Genomic DNA, 20,398 nt, shown 5'->3' with positions numbered 1-20,398 from the left:
ACTGTCTTAAACAGCTCCGTGCTCCTCAACACCGATCTGAAGTCTGGGCTGGGGTTGTCTGGGCCTCAAATAGCCCCGTTCTGACGTGATTACAGCCCTTTTTCTGGCTTTTTGAACCTTTAAAGAACTGCTCAAAAATATGCAATCTAATTCAACCGTGCAGTTGGGACAGAGTTTCACCTTTTTGCCATAAACGTTGGAAAGGGAGCTTCCTTTTTGCATTTTTAACACAGAGTGGATATGTGTCACTAAGAGATCCACCTACATGATTCAACTCTGTGTTAGCATGCCTGGCCTCATATTGACCTTTGTTAGTTTTATTCTCTCTAGCAAATTTAAGCTCTAATGAAGACTAATGTGTTTTCTTTAATGGACTTTGAATTTATATGACGCATTGGATTAGGCATAGAATAGTTTATATCATTTAGTTAAATCACATAAACTGTACTGAGCTGATTCAGTGAATACTCATTGACATCATACAGTAAGCGTTAATATATTAAAGCACTTGTTCACCCAAAACTGAAAATTCTGTCATGATGAAACAATGCCAGAATTTTAATTTACATTCTTCAAAATATGGATAGTCGACTGTTCAGTTAGTCATCCAACAACTTGAACTCATTGAGTTTTATACTTCAGTTTAATTCAATTCACATTTATATGTATAGCGCATTTCACAATGCATATCATTTCAAAGCAAAGAGTAATCTGTTCTAAGTTATGTTATTGTATCTGTTATTTTCTTAAACATCTCATGTAACACCTCATCCACATTCCCATAATGCATTGTGCTGGTGAACTTTCACTCTGACGCTCAACTGTCCTTACATGACTGTTTACATATATTTCTCTTGGCTACGAAAATATGACTAATATTTATCATAAGATCAAGGTATCTGAAGACATGTGGAGCGAAGTGAGCGAATTCCCCATGAGGTAATAAACACCACTATTGGTTTGTGGTTGAATAATCAAAGCAAAGCTCATGCAACAAGACCAGCTGCTGGAGAAATCATCTCTGCAGAGGTTTGATGGTGTGTGAAAGTGCAGCAGTGAAGCCATCTGATGCTTTGCATTAGGAAAGCTTTGGAGTGCTTGAGCGCTCTACGGATTCCTTATCCTCATCAATGTTGTGTAAAGAAAGGGAGTCTAATCCTATCAGGCCCTCAAATCCTCCGCTGGGGCCTCATCTCCCAGGAACACAGGGCCCGCTTCCCTGTATCCTCCGCCAAGTATGCACATGGCAGCTTTCCAGCCCCGGTCTGGTTCCAGGTGAGGACGGCGGTTCACGAGAAACAAAGGCCACATTTGTCTTTGACGCTAAAACTACTTGTGACATCACCGTGATCCATCATAATAAAGCTTTCCTCTGAGAGCCATTCGCAGAATCGCAACAGATAAGAAACACAACTTGATTGTGTATGCATGCAACTAACATGACCGTGAACAAGACTTATAGCTTGGCTGTAAATGTCACTGATGCCTTATGTTCCACGGAAGTTGTGCATGTTAAAGAAACTACAGAGCCGACTGTCCTCATTTAAACTCCTGCCCACAAAACACTAACAATAAAACAACACCTGAGCCAAATAAATGTGGTGAAATAAAATGGAATGCAGCTCATTCCAGCTCCCTTTCCAAAGAGAAAACCGATGGGGCTGAATATGCCAGAGCATCCATTGTGTGATCTCGAGCTGGCCCCTATCATCTACTAACACTGTTCTTAAATTATAGGCTGTGCGTGTGTTATTTTAAGTGATACTCTGTACTGTCTCAGTCAGACTGACTCTAAATAAACAGAACTTGGGCAGACAGTTTGGATCCCAAATCATGTTCTAGGAATATTCATGGTGGCAATGAGTGAGTTATGTGGTTATGTGCCGAGACTAATGATCCAGCCTGCTTTATTTTTGGAATACTGTGTGTGTGTGTGTGTGTGTGTGTGTGTGTGTGTGTGTGTGTGTGTGTGTGTGTGTGTGTGTGTGTGTGTGTGTGTGTGTGTGTGTGTGTGTGTGTGGTTCAGGTAAACCCTACGTTAGGGGACAAAATGTTCCCACAAAGATGGCAATACCCGAAACAGCTTATAAATTATTCTGTCATATTTTTCGAAAATGTAAAAATGCAGAAAGTTTTCTCTGATGGGTATGTTCAGGGGATAGAATATACAGTTTGCACAGTATAAAAATCATTATGTCTATGGAATATCCTCATAAAATATGGAAACCCAATGTGTGTGTGTGTGTGTGTGTGTGTGTGTGTGTGTGTGTGTGTGTGTGTGTGTGTGTGTGTGTGTGTGTGTGTGTGTGTGTGTGTGTGTGTGTGTGTGTGTGTGAACAGTCTGGACCATACCATTGAATCCTCTGCCATCTTAATATTTAATTTGAGCAATTTCAATCGCTACTATGTTGTCTGTGAAGGATCACCTTTGGCTGTTGGCCATGGAATAATGTTTCTATTGAACACACTGGTGAGATCAAGGATTCCTCAGGTTATAATGGAAAACCTGGGTCAAGTAGGACAAGTTGGGGGAAAGTGAAGTTAATTTTAGCGAGGACATTTCAGTCTGATTATGGTGGTTCTGCTGGTAGCAGTGTCATAAATTAATATTTAATATTCTTTTTAGGATTTCTCTTTTAAAGCAGGATATGATAGTGTCACATTACAGTTACACGATTAGATTAAAAAAAGAAAAAAAGGCTAACTATAATGCAGTAATCTTTGAAAAAATGCAGATTTTTTTTTTTTTTTTTTTTTTTTTAAATCCAGTAATTAATTTTTTTTTTATGTAAGTAAAAATGTTATATAGGCTAATATTTGAAAAATATATAAACTTTTGTCTGTCAAATTATAGTGAGTGTGGTGTAACCACAGGAAGTCATTTTGACATTTAGGCAGTTATATTTCATGAAAAAGTATTTTCATTTAAATTGAGTAACTACAGAAACTTGATAATCGTGACTCAAAACAAATCAATGATTTTTGTAAAAGAATCCTCGATACATGTTTTGTTTTATTTTTGTTAATTTTGAAAGGGTGCAAAAAAAAAGTATTTTAGTAGCTTCACTGCTGGATTTAGGTAAGACCTTTGATGACACATGTTTCATTAAATCTAAATTGTGTGGTACAATGGTATAAATTGTACCACACACTAAATACAATGGTATTTCAAACTATATTCTTAACAGATTTCTCCTTTTCTCCATCTTCTTGGTTATTGTTATTTGTCATTGACCAATAAATTCAGTTCAGTCAGTCAATTGAAAGTCACTACAATTTACAAGCACAGCAAAAAACATTATGCCCCCACATTTTAAGTTTTTATTTATCTCACTTTCATGGCGTTTTTGCTTTAAGCCCTGGTTTCTAATTCTGCTTGTAGATCTTCTGCTGACTTCTGCCTCTCACCCAGAATTTGAGGCAAAAGTCAGTCTGAATTCAAGTTATTTTGAAACCGTTTCACCACACGCACACACACAAATATTTCTTAAGGTGCTCAAACACATCACAAAGGGGAAAAAATAAGCCACTTACAACACATTTGCTGGACAAATGCCCGAGCAGTGAGCGTTCATGAAGCAAATGCAAACTCTATTCTGCTAGACGACTGCCTCCTGGCATTCATATAGAAATTATTTCACCCACAAATCATCTTGAGTTTTAATATGTTGCGAAATATATTTGGTTCTTCATGCCCTTAGATTCTGTTGACCACATCTTGTAGGTAGTCGAAATAATCCTAATGTGTCCAAGCACCTCAAAGATGATGCCTTTAAGATGCATGTTAATAGGTGTAAACAACTACAACTTGGTTGACAACTAGTGATTGAATCACCCAAGATGTTTAATAGCTGCAAACATGGCCTTCTAGATTTTAATCACATCCCTTTCAATTACTCCAATGTTGTTGTGTCCCTTTGCCTGTGGTATTCAAGTGAATCATATTTTTGGGATGGTTGTAGCTGCTTGGCACAAACCACCCACACATTCCGACAAAACGGGATCCATATTTATGATCCTGGTCTCTTTCTTTTTAATAGAGTCGAGGGCAAACATGCCACGAATACTCCTCACTGGGAGCCATTCCGTGGCGTTTCTATGAATTAGCATTTTTATTAATCCAGAATCACTCACTTGAATGGGAATTATCGTTTGCAGATTAGTGCAGTTTTCTCACTGGCTTTTTTTGTGGCAATCTATCTTTGCGCCGCAGAACCCATAAATTCTCACTAAAGAGGGAACACAAACACATGCAGGAGGGGAATGTGGTGAGGGAGTCAGGCGTTTTATCCTCCATCATTATCTAGCTGCCCTGCGAACAGCCATCTGCCAGAGCACGTAACTTCCACGTAGTGCGCGGGGTGACAGTTATGAGGGGTGAGGACGCACTCTGACCACATTTCCTAAATTAGCACATCTTGTATATGCAGTGGAAAACTGCCCGTTGTTCTAATTTACCACCCGACTCTCTTATCTAATCATCTCGCGGTATATAAAAGAATAAGAGCGGGAGATAACGAGAAAAATAAAACTCCCCCACCGTACAGCTGAGGGGTGCCAGTAAAAACACAGAGTCAGGGATGTGAAATGACGATTCAAATGATGAGTCATCTTTGATATCAAACATGTGGTTAAGGAAGACGGAAAATAGCAGGTTCCCGTCTCTCATGGAAGCCGCCAGTGTCGGGTTAATCAATGGGTTTAATTACTGAAATGAAAATACAGGATCGGAGTCTGTATGGGAACAACTGCATACTGTAACCCCTAATGCTCAAAATAATTCATTGGTTTGAGTAGGGCAAACTTAAAATAAACAAATGAGTTCAATCAAACGCACTTTTATTTTAATTTTTAGAACTTTCTTTTTCTTTTGAGTTCACAAAACTGACACATTTTAAGTAATCGTAATTGTTTCATTGTTTTGAGTTTTATGAACTTGTATCTTTTAATTTTGAAAAACTTAAATTGAACTGAAACTGGGCTGGGATTAAATGTGGACAGAAAGCGAGGTGGGATAGAGGGAGCGAGGGGGATGGGGGGGGGGGGGGGGGTTCTCAGGATCTGGAAAGGTCCGCGAGCCAGGACTCAAACTCAGGTCGCCCGAAGCGCAGGTCAATAGCGCCGACTGCTTTGCTGTGTTGATTTATAAGAGTGTCTGTGTTGTGTTGGGTTTTTAGGGGGTTACCATCATGGTGACGAGTGGAGCATGCTTAGTTTGAGATCGGATATGTTAAATCATCTATATTCCCGTACTCATTCATCAATTGTCATGCTTTGCTAATGCTATCAAAGCATTGCATTCAATCAGTAAATTAGCAAGTTAGCATTTACTGAATTAGTTAAAGCCAGCCAAGTTTCCTCTACTGAAAACATGATAATTTTAAGTTAAATGAATGAATTAGCTTACTCAAATATTTAAATTTAAGAGCAATTAAAATGTCTGAGTACAAAATAAAAACATGCAATTTCTGCTTAAACATTGAATTTGTCTAAGTGGCTTCAGGGAATTCTGGGAATTGTGATAGTCTCAGTTCCATTCCAAAAAGAAGGGAATGCCTTTGTCAAACGCATCTAGGAAACATATTGAGATTTGGTGTAGTTTATTAAAGAAGCTGGTCTGATAGATTTAGATGGAGCAAAACAGTGCCTAAAGAAAGGAATAATCGAGATAATCTGCTCCACATCTGTTGGGAATACATTAATCAGATAAAAAGGAAAGATGTTGATTTGCGAATGACTTACTTAGGAGGCATTCGTCAGGATTTCTAAGGAGCACAACGCTTTCTTGTTGTCAAATTCAGTTTACATTACATTTGTAGATGCGAGGGCAGTCATTTACACAACACTTACATGCAAATTACTGTGTGAGGTGGTTGTACTTCTCCGTCAAGGAATGACTTTCATATTATAAGTGAATGATTTGCACCTCTCAGGTGTCAGATTGTTTTAAGAATGTTGCACGTCCATCACTGATTGCTAATCTACTGGCAAATGAATACACTTTTGATAATACAAGTTAATCTAATATGCAAGCTTCTGATAATATAAATATAAACATCATTAAATTAGCTTAGAATATTTGACAACTGGGTAAGAAAAATAAACTTTTTTTCCTGAAAACAAATTTTAATATTTGATCACATTTTGCTCCAGAAGCAAAGTTTTAATGAGGTTTAGATATTCAGAAAACAAGTTTATCGGCAGTGTAAATTTCATTTATAGGCTGCTTTTACACATTTATATAAAACCATTTTATGCAAAATGTATTAAAAAGCAAAAAGCCAATCAAGTGTTTGATGATTTGTTATTGTAAAATGAAATACAAATCACTGTCTGCTATCTGATCTCATTGCATGTGTATGAGCTGTTTAGGATACGCGTGTGTCTGTCTGTAATCTGTGTATTGTTTCCATGATTAACAGCCTCTGATGGGTTGATTAATCACTGCCGATGGATGGGAAGCTTCCAGAGGCAGTGCTTCATCAAGCTGACACAGCAATACATCCTCACACCCATTAGTGACCTCGCATAGACACCCAGAAAGCACACACACAACCCACAGGCCTGCTTACAATGTTATTGTTCCATTCACTCAGTCTCTGCCAATCAAAAGGACAATTTTTCCTTGTTGAGTGTGTTTTGATCAGACTAAATGACGATCTGTCCACATATTTCAGAATGGTGTTTTATGAAACAGTGTTGTTTTTCTAGCATATAATGTTTTGAAAAGAGACATAATGAGATTTCAGTGCTGGGATTGGGAATACAGATGGGTTATAATCCCAGTTCACATAATCTGGGTTCAGTGATAAACATGTTTATCATGTACTGGAACAATGGAGAGACATCAACCTCTCTGTCTTGTGTTTGCCGCTGATGTGTTTTTGTTTGTTGTTTAATGTATTTATCTCTATGTTATGATACTATCATCAAAATCTGCCTAATTTTAATTGTTATTTATACCAAGTGCTGTAGCTGCAATGACTGTAATTATATGAAATGATTGATCACAGCAACACTAGTAGGCTAATGCTTAATGTGATTACATTTTCTGTAATTCTGTAAGATTTTGTGTGTGTGTATATATATATATACTGAATGGTGTATACATATGTATATATATATATATACAGGGCCTGAAGTCAACTTTTTTGACCACCAGCCACTGTGGCAGGTGGATTTAAAAATCCACCTGCCACAGTAACTCTTCACCAGCCATTTTTTTTGCCTCATAAAGGTGAAAAATAGAAATCACACAAACATTGTTCTTTAAGTTGTAAGAATACACATTTAAGTGCTGTCAAGTTATTAACGAAATCATTATAAGTAATAATAACTCTTAAAAGGGGTCGCTCACCGGATGCGCACGCGGCGCCGCGTCGCGCAGAACCACGTCTTTAAAATTCGAACACATTATTTTCTATCAGTGTACCCACACCAGCGGCGCCATTCGGCGTCTGTCCGCGATGTCCGCAGTACATTCAGTACATTCAGTAAATGTACATTTATTTGTCTCAAATAGTCGTTAATGTATATACTGACTTCACCCTGTGCTGCAATATACATTTAGTTTTACATGCATTCACAGAAATCAGCTGCTTGAATGAAAATTGCTGATGTTATCGGACAGACGCAAAAAAAAAAAATTCTATTGAATCACTCAATTCTCATTGGCTACCCGCCAGTGTGGCAGGTAGATTGACAGTTTCACCCGCCAATTGCAAAATTCACCCGCATTTGGCGCGTGGTCAGGTGTTAATTTCAGGCCCTGTATATATATATATATATATATATATATATATATATATATACACTGTATGTGTATATTGTATGTATATATATATATATATATATATATATATATATATATATATATATATATATATATATATATATATATATACTACTACTACTACTACTACTACTACTACTAATGAATTGTTCGAGAATCAAATGACAGAAGAAGTGTGACAACCACTAAGAACCACTGCTCTAAAAGTCTCTAATATGAGCAATAGAAGAATGTGATCTTATTTTTGTTCGGAAGTATTAATTTCCATCCATTATACCTGAGTGCATCACAGAAAGCTTGTGTGTGCAGTGTAAGCACTATAGGACATGAAGAAATGCTGGAGGTGAATGAACCGTGTGCTCACGTGACACACAACTCTACATTTATTCATTTAGCAGACGCTTTTATCCAAACCGACTTACAAATGAGAACAATAGAAGCAGTTAAACTAACAGTAGGAAAACAATACGCAAATGCTATAACCCCTCTCAGTTTAACTTTGGTGTATTTTTTTTTTAATAGAATAGAAGAGAAGAGAAAGTGTTAGTACTACTGAATCAAGTGCTGCCGAAAAAGATACGTCTTCAGCAGTTTCTTGAAAGTGGCTACTGACTCAGGGCCCGTCCACACGAAGACGCGTTTCGCTGTATACGTATAAATTTTTTATCGTATTGGCGTTTCGTCCACACGGATCCGGCGTTTTGGGAGAGTGAAACCGCTATTTTTTGAAACCGGGTCCCAAAGTGGATAAATCTGAAAACGACACCCTTGCGGTTTCGTGTGTACAGCCAATCCGTATATTTTGTGAAACGATGATGTCATCACATCACGTGTCGGCGCATGCTCAAAGTCTTCTTCTCCGTGTATAGTGTATCTCTGTGGCACAATTACAGTGCCCCATACTGGTCTGGCATATATACTACACCGTTTTCAGTCGGTTTCAGTGGTTTCGTGTGGACGCAGATATTTCTTGAGACGACGCCGTGTTTACGGAGTTTTTTTTTAGAACGAGGAAAAAAAAAATCGGATAGGGAACGCACCGGCTTCGTGTGGACGTGGCCTCAGAAGCTCTGGTTGAGTTAGGCAGATCATTCCACCAACAGGGAGCAGTCATGGTAAAGGTCAGAGAAAGAGGTTTTGTGCCTCTTTGAGATGGTACCACAAGACGACATTCGCTAGCAGAGCGCAAGTTTCTGGATGGCACGTAAGTCTGAAGTAATGAGTTTAGGTAAGAGGGAGCAGTGCCAGTGGTTGTTCTGTAGGCAAACGTCAGTGCCTTGAATTTAATGCGAGCGGCAACTGGCAACCAGTGCAATTTAGTGAGGAGAGGAGTGACGTGTGCTCTCTTTGGCTCATTAAAGACTACTCTGGCTGCAGCATTCTGGATCAATTGTAGAGGTTTTACAAAGCAAGCTGGAATACCAGCCAGGAGAGCATTACAATAGTCCAGTCTGGATAAAACAAGTGCTTGGACAAGGAGTTGTGTAGCATGCTCTGTAAGCAAGGGCCTGATCCTCCTAATGTTGTGCAAGGCAAATCTGCAGGACCGGGCAGTTCTAGCAATGTGGTCTGTGAATTTCAACTGATCATCAATTACAACCCCAAGGTTCCTAGCTGACCTTGCTGGAGTTATGGATGACGAGCTTAGCTGAATGGAGAAGTTGTGATGAAGTGTTGGGTTGGCCGGGACCACAAGTAGCTCTGTCTTCGGAAGGTTTAGTTGAAGGTGGTGGTCCTTCATCCAGCCAGAAATGTCTGTTAGGCAGGCTGAGATACGAGCAGCTACCGTTGGATCGTCAGGCTGGAATGAGAGGTAGAGTTGTGTGTCATCAGCGTAGCAATGATAGGAAAAGCCATGTTTCTGAATCACAGATCCTAGTGATGTCATGTAGATGGAGAAGAGGAGTGGTCCAAGCACTGAGCCCTGAGGCACCCCAGTAGCTAGATGTTGGGTCTTAGATGCCACACCTCTCCATGACACCCTAAAGGACCTACCTGAGAGGTAAGACTCGAACCATTGGAGTGCAGGTCCCGAGATGCCCTTCATCTTTATGATTGACAGGAGGATCTGGTGGTTAACTGTGTCAAAAGCAGCAGACAGATCCAGCAGGATGAGGACTGAGGATTTGGAAGCTGGTCTTGCCAGTCTCAGAGCTTCAATTACTGAGAGCAGGGCAGTCTCAGTTGAGTGTCCGCTCTTGAAACCATACTGATTGTTGTCCAAGAGGTTGTTCTGTGTAAGAAAGGAGGAGATCTGGTTGAAAACAACTCGTTCAAGTGTTTTCGCGACAAATGGAAGAAGAGATACCGGTCTGTAACTTGTTAGATGTGCTGGATTTAGATTGGGTTTCTTAAGCAGTGGGGTTACTCGAGCCTGCTTAAAAGCTGTGGGAAAAGTACCAGTGTGAAGAGAGGTGTTTATGATGTGCGTGAGTGTGGGTACAACTGAGGAAGAAATGGCTTGAAGTAGATTAGTGGGGATTGGATCAAGCGGACAGGTAGTAGGGCGATTGGAAAGGAGGAGTTTAGAGACTTCCGCCTCTGAAAGTAGAGAGAAGGAGGGTAGAATGTGTGCGTTTGTTGGTAAAATGTTTGTGTCAGTTTGTGGATTGGTTAATTGGCCGCTGATGGTGGTTGTTTTTTCTATGAAGAATGTGGTAAAATCGTCAGCTATTAGGGTTGATGAAGGAGGAGGAGCAGGAGGGTTAAGAAGAGAGGAGAAGGTTTTGAAAAGCATGCGAGAGTCAGAAGAATTGAAAATTTTGTTGTGATAGTAAGCCATTTTAGCAGTAGAGATATTAGCAGAGAAGGAAGAGAGGAGGGATTGATAAAGACCCAGGTCTGTCGGATCTTTCGATTTGCGCCACTTCCTCTCTGCACCCCTGAATTTAGTACGGTGTTCAAGCAGGATGTTAAAGTGGAGAAAAGAGTATCAGTTGCACTGTTAGTATCTAGTGTTGAGAGCTGATCAGGTGGAGGAAGTGTGGATGAGACCAAAGAGGATAGGTGAGAGGGTGAAAGTGAGCGTAGGTTCCGTCGAAAGGTGACCTGTGGAGGAGTGTGTGTTGTGTTCTGAGGCTCTAGAGACTCTGCCACCTTGATGCTTCACAAATATTACTCATTACAGGAGGGTTTATGTGCTGAAAAAGCCACTGACCTGCTGCTCTATCCGCCTCTCTGTTTCTCTGCTCTCCACTGCTCTTTAAATTAGCATTAGAGAGTTGGAGGAGATGAGGGTTTAAGGGTCTGAGTGACAGGAAGTTCATGTTTCAGTTCTTATCTCCACTGAATTTACAAATATAAAACAGAATAGAATAGAATGGAATGGAATAACACATTTAAAATGAACTAGTGAAGACAAAAATGTGCATATATACAGTATATATATATATATATATATATATATATATATATATATATATATATATATATATATATATAATGTTAATGTATTTGGTCTTGGCGGAATAGATCTGCTACGCTCCTGCTGTTGATATAGCTGTTGTTGTAGATATAGCTGCTTTTGCTGTTGATTATTGCGGCTGTAGAGCAAGTACAGAAACTTGTTACTGACAATATATATGCTGATATGCTGCTGTGAGCAAGTAAGATACTGCTGCTGCACAAATAGCATCAATTACCCGTAGCATATATATATACAGGTGGAGCTGGGGAAGTTGGAGGGTTTTTCCAACTGCTATATCGCACTTCCAACTGCTATAGGGAATGGTAACCAGCCACTTAAATGTTGACGATGTAAATATCCTCAGCTGTCTTAAAGGGATAGTTCGGCCAAAAATTAGCCCATGATTTACTCACCCTGAAGCCATCCTAGGTGTATATGACATTCTCCTTCCAGATGAATACAATTGGAGTTATATTAAAAAATGTCCTGGCTCTTCCAAGCTTTATAGTGAGAGTCAATGGGTATATTTTTTTGGAAGTCCATCAAAGCGCATCAATCCGTGATAAAAGTGCTCGAGTCGGCCGTACGCAAGTCGACCTACGCCGAAAGAGTAACACTTGACGCATGTATGACGTATATGTAGGAGTAGCGTAGGCTCTGATGCCTCTCACGGTTCAAACAAACAGGGCTGGCAACTGCGTTCGTCATTACATTGTGTTACAAGTTCAAGAGTTACTCTTTTGCCGTAAGTCAACTTGTGTACGGCCGTCTGCTGGAACCTAGGTATTTTAGTTGATAAAGTTTTAAATATGGATATTTTTCTTACACAAACTCATCGCTTTGCTTCATAAGGCCTTTATTATGGGCCACCACATATATATATATATATATATATATATACTTTAATACAAATTGTAACATTCAATATGGATATTGATCAAAATAAACTGATGGCATGCTGTGCCTGAATTAATCAAAAAATGATAAAAGAAAAAAAATTATTATTGAATTCTAAAAAATGCATGGAATATGGAAAACAATTTGTTACCATGAGCAGTGAGTTCAGTTTCTTTCGTCTGGCGAAATTATATTGTAAGAGATATAATAGATATGTAGGACATATAGTATATGAAGCCCGATCTCACAGCAATTCGTACGAATTTTACGAGGTGGCTAATTCGTACGAATTCATACGACCTCACTCGTACTAATTAGTACGATTTTTGCTAAATCATACCTATTTTACGAGTTGCCCAATTCGTATGAATTTGTATGAATGACCTACCCCTGGCCCGCCCCTAAACCTACCCATCACGTGGGTTTAGACAAATCGTACAAATTCGTACGAGTGAGGTCGTACGATTTCATACGAATTAGCCACTTTTTAATCACTCACTGGTCGTGAGATAGCGTAGGTCGGTATATGATATAGGAAATATGTCAATTGGTGAGCATTCACTATAACGTTCAGATCGAATTGCCTGAGAGTCTGTATCCAGCTTTAGCAGTTTAGGTAAACAATCCTCATGTGAACACACCAACAATTCCACTGCTCTCATCAGGTTGGATTGCCAGCTATTTGACATTCTCTACCTCAGTGCAAGAGGATTAAAAGAACATTTCAGCTTTTCTCCAAATAGTGATATTTACAGTACGCCTGGTTTTTATTGCGTTCATGAAATGTTTTTACATGCTGCTCACCCACATGTTCAGTAAATAAATGACTGTGTGTGTGTCTGTGTGTGTGTGAGAGAGAGAGAGAGAGAGGAGTGATACAGAGACACTGTGCGTGTGTTTGTGTGTGAGTGTGTGTGTGTGTGTGTGTGCTTGTGTGTGAGAGAGAGGAGTGATTCAGAGACATTGTCTGTCTGTATGTGTGTGCTTGAATGAGGTGCTCTTTATATTTTAGTGCTTTGTGTGTTTAACCCAGAGTATGTGTGTGTAAATGAACGAGTGGTGGTACCTTCTACAAACACAACAAAGTCCCATGAGTACTACTACTTCTTCTACTTTCTTTTTTTATTTTTCTCTTGTCCCACCTCAAAGGTCTTGACCTTCTCAAATGTAACTAGCAATTCAAATTACATAATATTGACTTAAGTCGAGCTGACATTTGTTTCGTTGTAGTCAAACAATTTTTAAATTGTTAATTAAAAAATAATGATTAAAAATTCAACACCATTTTCTGTTTAACTTTTTAACTTTTTTTTTTTTTTTCTATTTAGGTAAATGATTAATAATAATAGTTATTGTTATCATTTATTTGGCAGACATGTTACATTCGATCAATTCATGCATCCCTGGGGGATCAAACCTCAAATATATATATCAAATATATATATATATATATTATAATAAATCAGTCATTTTATTTACAAAATTATGCAAATTAGGGTTATGAACTGTACCTATAACATGGAAACACAAAACAACACTGGACTTTTGTTGCATGGCCAAAATAACAATGAGTCATCTTTCAACATATTCCCTTTTGTACTCAAATGTTTGGGTGTTTGAATGACATCAGGGTGAGTAAATTAAGTCAATTTGTCATTTTTGGTGAGCTATCCCTTAGAGCCTAACCAGTTGTTCAAATAGAAAAAAAAAACTATTTAAAAAAAAAGAGTTTCGATCCTTATTTTATGAAAAGTGTCGTGTATTCTGCATGTTTGCAGTGCTAAATGTGTGTGTACATGCCTCTTCTGTGTGTGGGGTCCTGGGTGTAGGTGGTGCATTGCATAAGGGCAGAGAAAGAGAGAGCGAGAGAGATCTGCTTCAGTGATTAATGGGGGTCTTCTGTGAGACGCAGCCAGGCGCCGAGCACAATCACGGCCCCAGACTGACGCTTCAACAGACTTGTCCTTCACATGGGAAAGAGAGGGCCCGCTCCTCCCGCCCGCTCACCACCCAGCCTGGCTACTTCCTCTCCTGCTCCTCCCTTCATATTGTTCACCAGGAAGGGAGAGGGAGACAGAAAAAAGTAAGTGTCAGCACAACAGCCAGTGTGTGTGTTGAGGCTGACAGTGTGAGGCCTGCTGGTTCTGCTCTCAGTCGGGGTTGTGCCTCCTTTTCTGTGCTGTTAAACAGGGTTTTCAAACACACTTTAACCTGGGCGCACTTTCAATGGGGTCTTTGTGGAGGCGGATGTGTGGACACTAGCCCTCTGCAAACAGGACGACTTGGTTCCTTTCTCAGGCTCTGAGGGCAGAGCTGGTCTGAGTGCGTTTGAGCGTATTTTGTAAGCACTTTGGCTGCGAGGATGGGATTAGTTGTCTGAGTTTCTTCAATTGTGTACTTTTGTCGATTAAACTTTTATGAGAGCCACAGTGTCTTCCCTATGGATATGTTTTATCTCGCCGTGGTGTTGGTGTCTTATTGAAAACTGTTAACAGCCAAAGATAGATTTGCCCTGTCGGGGGGGATCCCTTATTTTTAAATCAGCCCCCCTGAATTAAACCACATCCTTAACTGTGATATGAATGAGAGTGGGACACAGAGAAGGGGGTGAGCATTCAAATGCCTCCCGAGTCAGCCTTTTGTTAACTTTAAATGACTGTGGATCCATTTAGTTAACCCAGCGCAGCCCGGGGCCACATTTCATTATTGGGCCTCTCTCAGGGTCCCTAATTGGGAAACGCTGTTGTTGCCTCGGCACCTGCGGTTGGCCCGCACGTTGTTGTAGCCTTGGTAACAACACAGTGCTGAGGTCCTGCCAAACTCACCACTTCCTCCCTCTCTCACACTCTCACTCTCACACTCTCACTCTCACACTCTCTCTCATACACACACACACACACACACACACACACACACACACACACACACACACACACACACACACACACACACACACACACACACACACACACACACACACACACACACACACACACACACACACACACACACACAAACACACACACACATACACCCATACACACACACACACACACACACACACACAAACACACACGCACACACACACACACACACACACACACACACACAAACACACACACACACACACACACACACGCACTAGTGTGTTATAAACATTCCCCAAAGTCCCAGTGTAAAGGGAGAACTTAAGGCGCATTGAAACTAATGTAGTTGTCCTCTGGTGAGCTGTATTTGTTGTCAAGTTTCTATGTTCAAAGCTAATAGTGTTGTTGTATAGGAGAAACTTGTCACACCATTTACTCATTTCAAATAGTATTTTTTAAGTCAATTTCTTTATGTGCACATGCCTTAGAGCATTAGCTGCAAAAAAACACCAGAACCAAATGACGTTCAGTTCCGTTAAGAGTTCTTGCACATGCATTCTTCCCCTAATGCGAACAGAATACCGTACTAAAATACTCCACAATAACTCTTCTGAATACAGCAGTTCGATAACAGCACAACATACTGTTATGAGTTCAGTCAAAAATATGCAACGCGACCAGGGTTGTTCAATTCCAGAACTCATTTACTTGTTTAAACTAGTTTGTTTTAGTGAATCAAACACATACAGCGCAACCAGTGTTGTCCGATTCCCAAACGAATGACTCTTATAAACCAGTTATTTTTAGTGAATCAAACTCATACAGCGCAACCAGTGTTGTCCGATTCCCGAACGAAATACTCATAAACAGATTGTTTTAGAGAATCGAACTCATACAGCGGAATCTTTGTTGTTCGAAACCCAAACGATTGACTCTAATAAACCAGTTCTTTTTAGTGAATCAAACTCACAACTCAACCAGTGTTGTCCAATTCCCGAACAAATGACTTATGAACTGTTCGTTTTAGTGTATCAAACTCATACAACGCAACCAGTGTGGTCAGATTCCCGAACAAATTACTCAAAAACAGATAGTTTTAGATTCCCAAATGAAAGACTCCTATAAACTGTTTATTTTAGTGAATCAAACTCATACAGTGCAATCTGTGTCCGATTTCTGATCAAATGATCCAATGAACCAATTTTTTTTTTAGTGAATCTGTATTTCAGACAAAAATAGGCTTATTAATGAAATATGTTTCTACATATTTTGTTTGTTTAATATTGTTGTTTATTATAGTTCAGGCCAGTTATTGGATTGCATTTATGCTGCCTTTAAAGTCCCTCTGTGGTGAAAATCAAGCTTTTAGTGTTGTTTAAATGTCTATGTGGTGTTTTTAATATGCTTTAAATTGAAACCAAATTGCAAATTGAACCAAAGACAGTCTCAAAATCGTGGTTTGAAATTGCTTTTGTTTCTGACGTCACAAACTACCTTGTAACCAATCACGTCATCGGGTGATCATCGAAGATTGGATATATGAGTTGGTTTGAGTGAGTGGAGGCAGGGCTAATTTGCATATTCATAGAACTGTGTATTCTAAATGAATCAAGGGTGTAGAGTTACATTCAAGCTATTTTAAGGCATGAAGAAATTTCTTTCAAGGAAAAAACATTTAAATATGTAATTGTGGTGATCAAAGATTAGTTTTAAAGGGATACAATTATTGACTAAAGGGGGACTTTAAAAAGACTGTAAACACACCTTTTGCCATTTTTGTTTTGAATTAATTATTATCTCGTCATTTAGCTATGAAATTGGATTTTTTGCTTAAAAGTACTAAAATAATTGTTTACTGAACCATTAAGGAACCATAATCTGAAATGTTAAAATCTCAATTTAATCCATTTAAAATCTGTCCAGTCCTTATGCATTAAAGGTATAGTTAGCCCAAAATATAACATTTTGTCATCATTTACTCACCCTCAAGTTGTTCCAAACCTGTATGAGTTTCTTTCTTCAGTTTAACACAAAAGAAGATCCAGACAGTAAATAGAAAGTTGACGGTAGCCATTGACTTCCATAGTATTTTTTCCCCAAATGGTAGTCAATGGCTGCTTGCTTGTCAACATTTTTTAAAATATCTTCTTTTGTGTTCAACAGAAGAATGAAACTCATACAGGTTTGGAACAGCATGAGGGTGAGTAAGTGATGTCAAAATGTTCATTTTTTGTGAACTATCACCCAACAATCAAACTATCATGTTTAGTTTGACCATCTATCATCTATCTTCTAAAATATCTCACATCTACCAAGATACTTAGATAGAAAGAGAAAATTGTCATAAAAAAAATAAAATAGAAATCCCTGCCTTAGCTCATTTTTCTAATGGGTGTGATTCATGTCATTTGTGTTAGTCACACCGGTCGTGCTAAATATATCCGAAAATGAGAACTAAAATCCAACTAATATTCCTGTTGAACAGCTTCTGCGTAAGGATGGAATGAAGGCATGGGTAGTTCAAACATAGCTTGTTGTTTTAGAGTCTATTTAAAGGGAAAACATACTTTGCAAGCGTGTCAGTTCAGTAATAAGGAAGTGCCCTGCTTTAACGGGAAACTTTGCTGTGTGTTTGGTTTCCCTTTCTCAGAGGCAGAGTGTGACGTCTTAAAGGGGTTTCCGTCACTGTCTGTTATCTCCGCCTATTGAGGTGGAAACTGATATTTAGCCCTGGGAAAGTTATTTGGAAAAAACCTTCAGTGTGCAGTGAGGAAGCACAAAGACTTGTTTATGAGAGTGAGGAAAAGAAAAGCTTAAGTCTTGGAAGCACAAGTTGCAAAAACAGATTTGATACAGTGTAGGCCTACAGATTAAGGTAGTATATGACTGTGTCTTCCAGCAGATCATAATAAATATTTGGTTTCAGAAGTAAAGCAACAAAACTGTGTCTGCTTGTGAAATAGCAGGCTACATGTAAAACAATCTAACATAATTCTCCTGTTATTTTGGGAGTTTTCATAAACAAATATGCAAGCAGAGGGGTAGCTGTACAGTTATTCAACTGACAGCCGACTTCTTTGAAATGATGCCGCAGCAGCGCTCAAGGAAAGAGACTGAGAGCACGTGTGCTGCATGTAAACACTACAATAAGGAAGTGCTGCAGTCTTGCTGACATGAGCTGACACACACACTCAACTGTGTATTGACTTCTGCAGGCTTATCTGAGTGCTCTTAAAGATATGCCCATTGCACGGGTGCTTCATCAACACAACAGTATATCAGTACAGTCAATATGCATTTTTGAAGTGTAGAATATATGTGTATGTAAGTGTAGTGTATATAGCTATATATTCAGCAGCCATTACAGCAGTCTTCGGTGTCACGTGATCCTCATATCAATTTAGGTGCTGTTTAATATTTTCGTGGAAGCCATGAACATTTTATTTTAGGATTTTTTGATGAATATAAAATTCAAAATAACAGCATCTATTTGAAATGGAAAGCGGTTGTAACAATGTAAAAGTCTTTACTGTCACGTTTAACCATTTAACTGCATCACAGCTGTACTGACCCCAAACATTTGTACGGTAGAGTGAGTTATTGAATTTGAATTTACATTTTGCCCCAATTATTGCTCATTATGTCAAATGTAAACTCAAATACAAAAATATATATGTTTTACAGATGAAATCTCGCACGTTGCATATGTGCATCAAAATATACAAGGTTGCTAATGTGTAACATTTTCACCAGATGTTAAATGCTTAATCTTTATTAGAAAAGTGTGAGAGAAAGAATTAAAAAAAAGCTTCATCTTGCAAATTTTGTCGGCGTGTTACAAAAACTCTAGAGAACAGAGACCATCTGACCACACACTGAGAGTGTAGGCTTGTACTCTGTTGTTTTTAGTGAGATGTTGAACATTGATGAATGATCAGCGAGGAGATCAGACTCCGTCGTGAAACTACCAAGATTTTTAACGCTGGTAGGGGGGGTCGGTCAGAGTCAGACGCTTTCTGGGATCTACGGCCATTTTAATCCACTTGTCACTCATCATTAACCTTTGCAGCTTTAAATTCATGACCCTCGGTTCACTTTCTACTGTGTTCTTGTGTGGAGACGGGGGCTGTGGCGTGAAAGAGGTTTGTCTGAAGCATTAAGCTATGATAAATGAACCTGCTATTTGATTCCTAATCATTAAAATGCATGTGCTCTCTGTTTTTTGCATGCCACAACTTGTTACATCCCCTAACCTGAATTAAACTCGCAAGAGTCTATTCTTAATATAACCCGACATCTTTCCTGCTCTAATCAGCAAATCATGATTGACTTAGTTTATAACAAACGGCAAATCAATGTAAGCAATAGTAAATAAAATCCCTCCAGGACAGGCATTAGTTTACAGCCTCGCAATGTAGCTAAGCAAACAAAGCCAGTTGAGTCTTTTTTTCTCTCCCTTTTTTTCTCCTTCTCAGCTGCCAAAGACATGCACAGAGAGTCTGTGGAGGAGAAAAACACACATACACATTGAGGGCAGGGTCAGTATAATGAGTGCTTGTTGGGACTGAAAGGGACTATTGGAAACAGTGAGTATCTAGTCACGGTGCAGATGCAACTGAGAAAATACCAGCGCAAGAACTGTTATCAGTGAACACCTAATATTTTATAGTCAGCTCAGTCAAACGAGTTTACAAATATAAAACGTTTATTGTCACTAATTAAATCAAAAGCGCTCACATTGGGTTCTACACAAAAAAGAAGCCAAATGATTTAACACTTTTCATAAATGAGATTTAAAGAAAGTTATAATGTAAAAAACAAACAAACAAACAGTCCTTTGTCTTTGCACCCCGTGACAAAGTTCCGGAGAGAAAATAGGCTTCACATTTCTGAGCTTGTCTTTAGAGAGAGAGAGAGAGACAAGTAAACTCTCCTTTAATGGGCATCTGATGATGTCATATCACTGGCTGGATCCGTGTGTCTCTGAGTGAGGCAGTAACTCTGTGTAGTAATTGGTTGGCGGTGAGTTTGGGGGAAGGGTGTCTTCGCTCTCCTCCGCCTGCAGATTAACCCCTGTTTCTAACTCAGCTTTGGCTTCTCTGAGTCGGGTGTCTTTTTAATCCCCAATTTATGCTTAATAACCCAAAAGAGTAACTGTCTTGCTTCTGTAAAGCTTATTTTATGTGTTTTGTGTTTAAGACTTTTAGATTAGACACGTGCTAATGCTGTAGTGACCCTTCAAATTTGCTGTTCACCTCTGAAATTCCGCAAAAGTTGTCTTAAAAATTATGTGTATAATATGCTTCTTTTTATTCTGCTGCCAGCACACATCTTGTTGCTACTGGTGGAATACAGGAAGACTATAGGGTAATAATTGGCGTCCTACTAAATAGCAGATCCAGAAGTGCAGTATCAGCTCTTGTCTCAGTCACAGGT

The 20,398-nt window shown here is 39.0% G+C and overlaps 1 protein-coding gene across 3 annotated transcripts in view; it reads left to right on the top strand.

The window, feature by feature from the left end:
- The window catches only part of csrnp1b (cysteine-serine-rich nuclear protein 1b), a 127,050-nt gene that overhangs the window by 88,351 nt on the left and 18,301 nt on the right, over positions 1–20,398 (top strand). The window contains exon 5 of one of the 3 annotated variants that reach the window (XM_077244592.1): positions 13,925–14,178. The exons of the other annotated variants lie outside the window; for them this stretch is intronic. Coding sequence (XP_077100707.1) covers positions 14,066–14,178 — 113 coding nt within the window. The 5' untranslated portion in view covers positions 13,925–14,065. The remainder of the gene's footprint in view (positions 1–13,924; positions 14,179–20,398) is intronic. 3 annotated transcript variants of the gene reach the window in all.

The sequence above is a fragment of the Siphateles boraxobius genome, unplaced genomic scaffold, assembly GCF_051911475.1.
Source record: "Siphateles boraxobius isolate OS27281-9 unplaced genomic scaffold, OSU_SipBor_1 26, whole genome shotgun sequence".
Classification (NCBI taxonomy): domain Eukaryota; kingdom Metazoa; phylum Chordata; class Actinopteri; order Cypriniformes; family Leuciscidae; genus Siphateles; species Siphateles boraxobius.
This window is presented reverse-complemented; position numbering and strand designations above follow the sequence as displayed.